This window comes from Entelurus aequoreus, linkage group LG17 (assembly GCF_033978785.1).
Source record: "Entelurus aequoreus isolate RoL-2023_Sb linkage group LG17, RoL_Eaeq_v1.1, whole genome shotgun sequence".
In the NCBI taxonomy this organism is placed as follows: Eukaryota; Metazoa; Chordata; class Actinopteri; order Syngnathiformes; family Syngnathidae; genus Entelurus; species Entelurus aequoreus.
This window is the reverse complement of record NC_084747.1, coordinates 51,033,966-51,036,465: the sequence shown is the minus strand read 5'-3', so window position 1 is coordinate 51,036,465 and position 2,500 is coordinate 51,033,966. Positions and strand designations below refer to the sequence as shown.

The following is a 2,500-nucleotide window of genomic DNA, read 5'->3' as shown; positions in this document are numbered from 1 at the left end:
TTAATGGAAAGGCAAAAAGGCAACAGTTTGTTACTCTCGGGGTCTCCTAGCCGTCTAAAAATGCATTTTTCCATCGACAACATGACATCATCGCGCCAAGTGCGTGCTCTTTCAGTCAATTAGTGCGCATATACTGTATACAGCCCGGCCCCCGGCCAAAATGTTTTAATTGTAATTTTGAAGAATTTATCTGAATGTGCATGAACCTTTTCTATTCAGAATTGTTTGAAATGTTAAATGTTTAAATATTAACTGTCAGTTTACTGTACTGTGCCAATTGTACTACTATATGAGTATGTGTTTTCTATTGTTTAATTGAAAATAAAACAGCAAAGCCCATTTGGCTGTCATCTGTTTTAATTATGAGACACAATTGTGTCCGTCATGATTTTTTTTTTTTCATGCTTGAAATAAGAAATTATTACTTTAAAAAAGCAGTTTTATTCTTGTGAGTGTTGATGACACAGCTTTGCAACAGTTGATATTCTAGTTTCCAGCATGTTTTACTCAATATAGGTCATAACATCTCAGCAACAAGCTGTAATATCTTACTGAGATCATTTAGGACCAAAACCCTTAAAACAAGTAAAACACTCTAACATAAAATCTGCTTAGTGAGAAGAATTATCTTATCAGACAGAAAATAAGCAAATATCACCCTTATTTGAGATATTTAATCTTACTTAGATTTCAGTTTTTGCAGTGTAATGGTGGTTCTTCGTCAAAATTTTGCATAACTTACGTTTTACAATCCGTTTTAAAGCCGCTTTCTGACCGTTTTATTTACATGCCTCCACTTGGACTGCGTCTTCTCCCCGGCAGCTATGTTGTAGTTTTTAGCGTTTCCATAGCGAGTCTACTGACAGATATAAATTAGAACTATACGCTATTTAGTATTAGAAAAGGCAACAATGGAGGATGCATGTGCATGTACGAGCCAGTCTGCCCCACAACAAGAGGATGGAGAAATAGGAGGATCTTACGGTGCGGATGTTCTCCCGAAATGTGTTTGTCATTCTTGTTTGGTGTGGGTTCACAGTGTGGCGCATATTTGTAACAGTGTTAAAGTTGTTTATACGGTCACCCTCAGTGTGACCTGTATGGCTGTTGACCAAGTATGCATTGCATTCACTTGTGTGTGAAAAGCCGTAGATATTATGTGATTGGGCCGGCACACAAAGGCAGTGCCTTTAAGGTTTATTGGCGCTCTGTACTTCTCCCTACGTCCGTGTACACAGCAGGCGTTTTAAAAAGTCATACATTTTACTTTTTGAAACCGATACCGATAATTTCCAATACTACATTTTAAATGTATCGGCAGTCCGATATTATCGGACATCTCTAATTTCTATTCGTAGTAAAGTGAAGTGAAACCCATTATCTAAGTTACATTTAAACCAGTGTGCTTAGCACTGGGAGCAGGTGGGTAAAGTGTCTTGCCCAAGGACACAACAGCAGTGATTAGGATGGCTGAAGCGGGGATCGAACCTGGAACCCTCAAGTAGCTGGCACGACCGCTCTCCCAACTGAGCTATGTTTTTTTTTTATTATAGGGAAATGAATTCTGTATCAGGAACAATTATGTCTACTTCTGCCCCGCAATGTGTTGCGTGAGGTTCTACTAAAAGCTCCATGGTATGTTTAGTGGTTTGCTTTGGTAATAGTCACACCATTAGACGTACAGTATTCTGGTCTTTTCAGCTTCCTTAAGAAACTCCTTGGCTCTCCTCCTGGACTGTCTTTCATCCACACAGTCCTGGTCATCAGGTAAAGATGGTGGCGGCTCTGAGTCACTCTGCATAAAGCAACACAATCATTTAGTCAATATGCACAACACACAAGTTATTAATGACGTCACGACTTTGTTTATCTGGTGATAGCTAAAAAAAACAATGCCTCATCCTTCAAGTCTTTGATTAATTGAGACTTTTATTAGTAGATTGCACAGTACAGTACATATTCCGTACAATTGACCACTAAATGGAAACACCCGAATAAGTTTTTCAACTTGTTTAAGTCGGGGTCCACGTTATTCAATTCATGGTATAAATATATACTATCAGCATAATACAGTCATCACACAAGTTACTCATCAGAGTATATACATTGAATCATTTACATGATTTACAATCCGGGGGGTGGAATGTGGAGGGGGTTGGGGCTAGGTTTGGTTGATATCAGCACTTCAGTCATCAACAATAATATCATCTGAGAAATGGACATTGAAACAGTGTAGGTCTGACTTGGTAGGATATGTACAGCGAGCAGTGAACATAGTGAGCTCAGAAAGCATAAGAACAAGTATATACATTTGATGATTTACAATCCGGGCAGGTGGGATGTGGTGGGGGGAGGGTGTTAGTCTAAGGTTGTAGTTGCCTGGAGGTGTTCTTTTAGTGCGGTTTTGAAGGAGGATAGAGATGCACTTTCTTTTACACCTGTTGGGAATGCATTCCATATTGATGTGGCATAGAAGGAGAATGAGTTGAGACCTTTGTTA

General features: G+C 39.0%; 1 protein-coding gene across 2 annotated transcripts in view; it reads right to left on the bottom strand.

Moving 5' to 3' along the window:
• Window positions 1–2,500, bottom strand: part of LOC133632054 (coiled-coil domain-containing protein 112) — a 12,782-nt gene that overhangs the window by 9,274 nt on the left and 1,008 nt on the right. For both annotated transcript variants that reach the window (XM_062024296.1, XM_062024297.1), the window contains exon 2: window positions 1,683–1,795. In XM_062024296.1, the coding sequence (XP_061880280.1) occupies window positions 1,683–1,795 (113 nt within the window). The remainder of the gene's footprint in view (window positions 1–1,682; window positions 1,796–2,500) is intronic.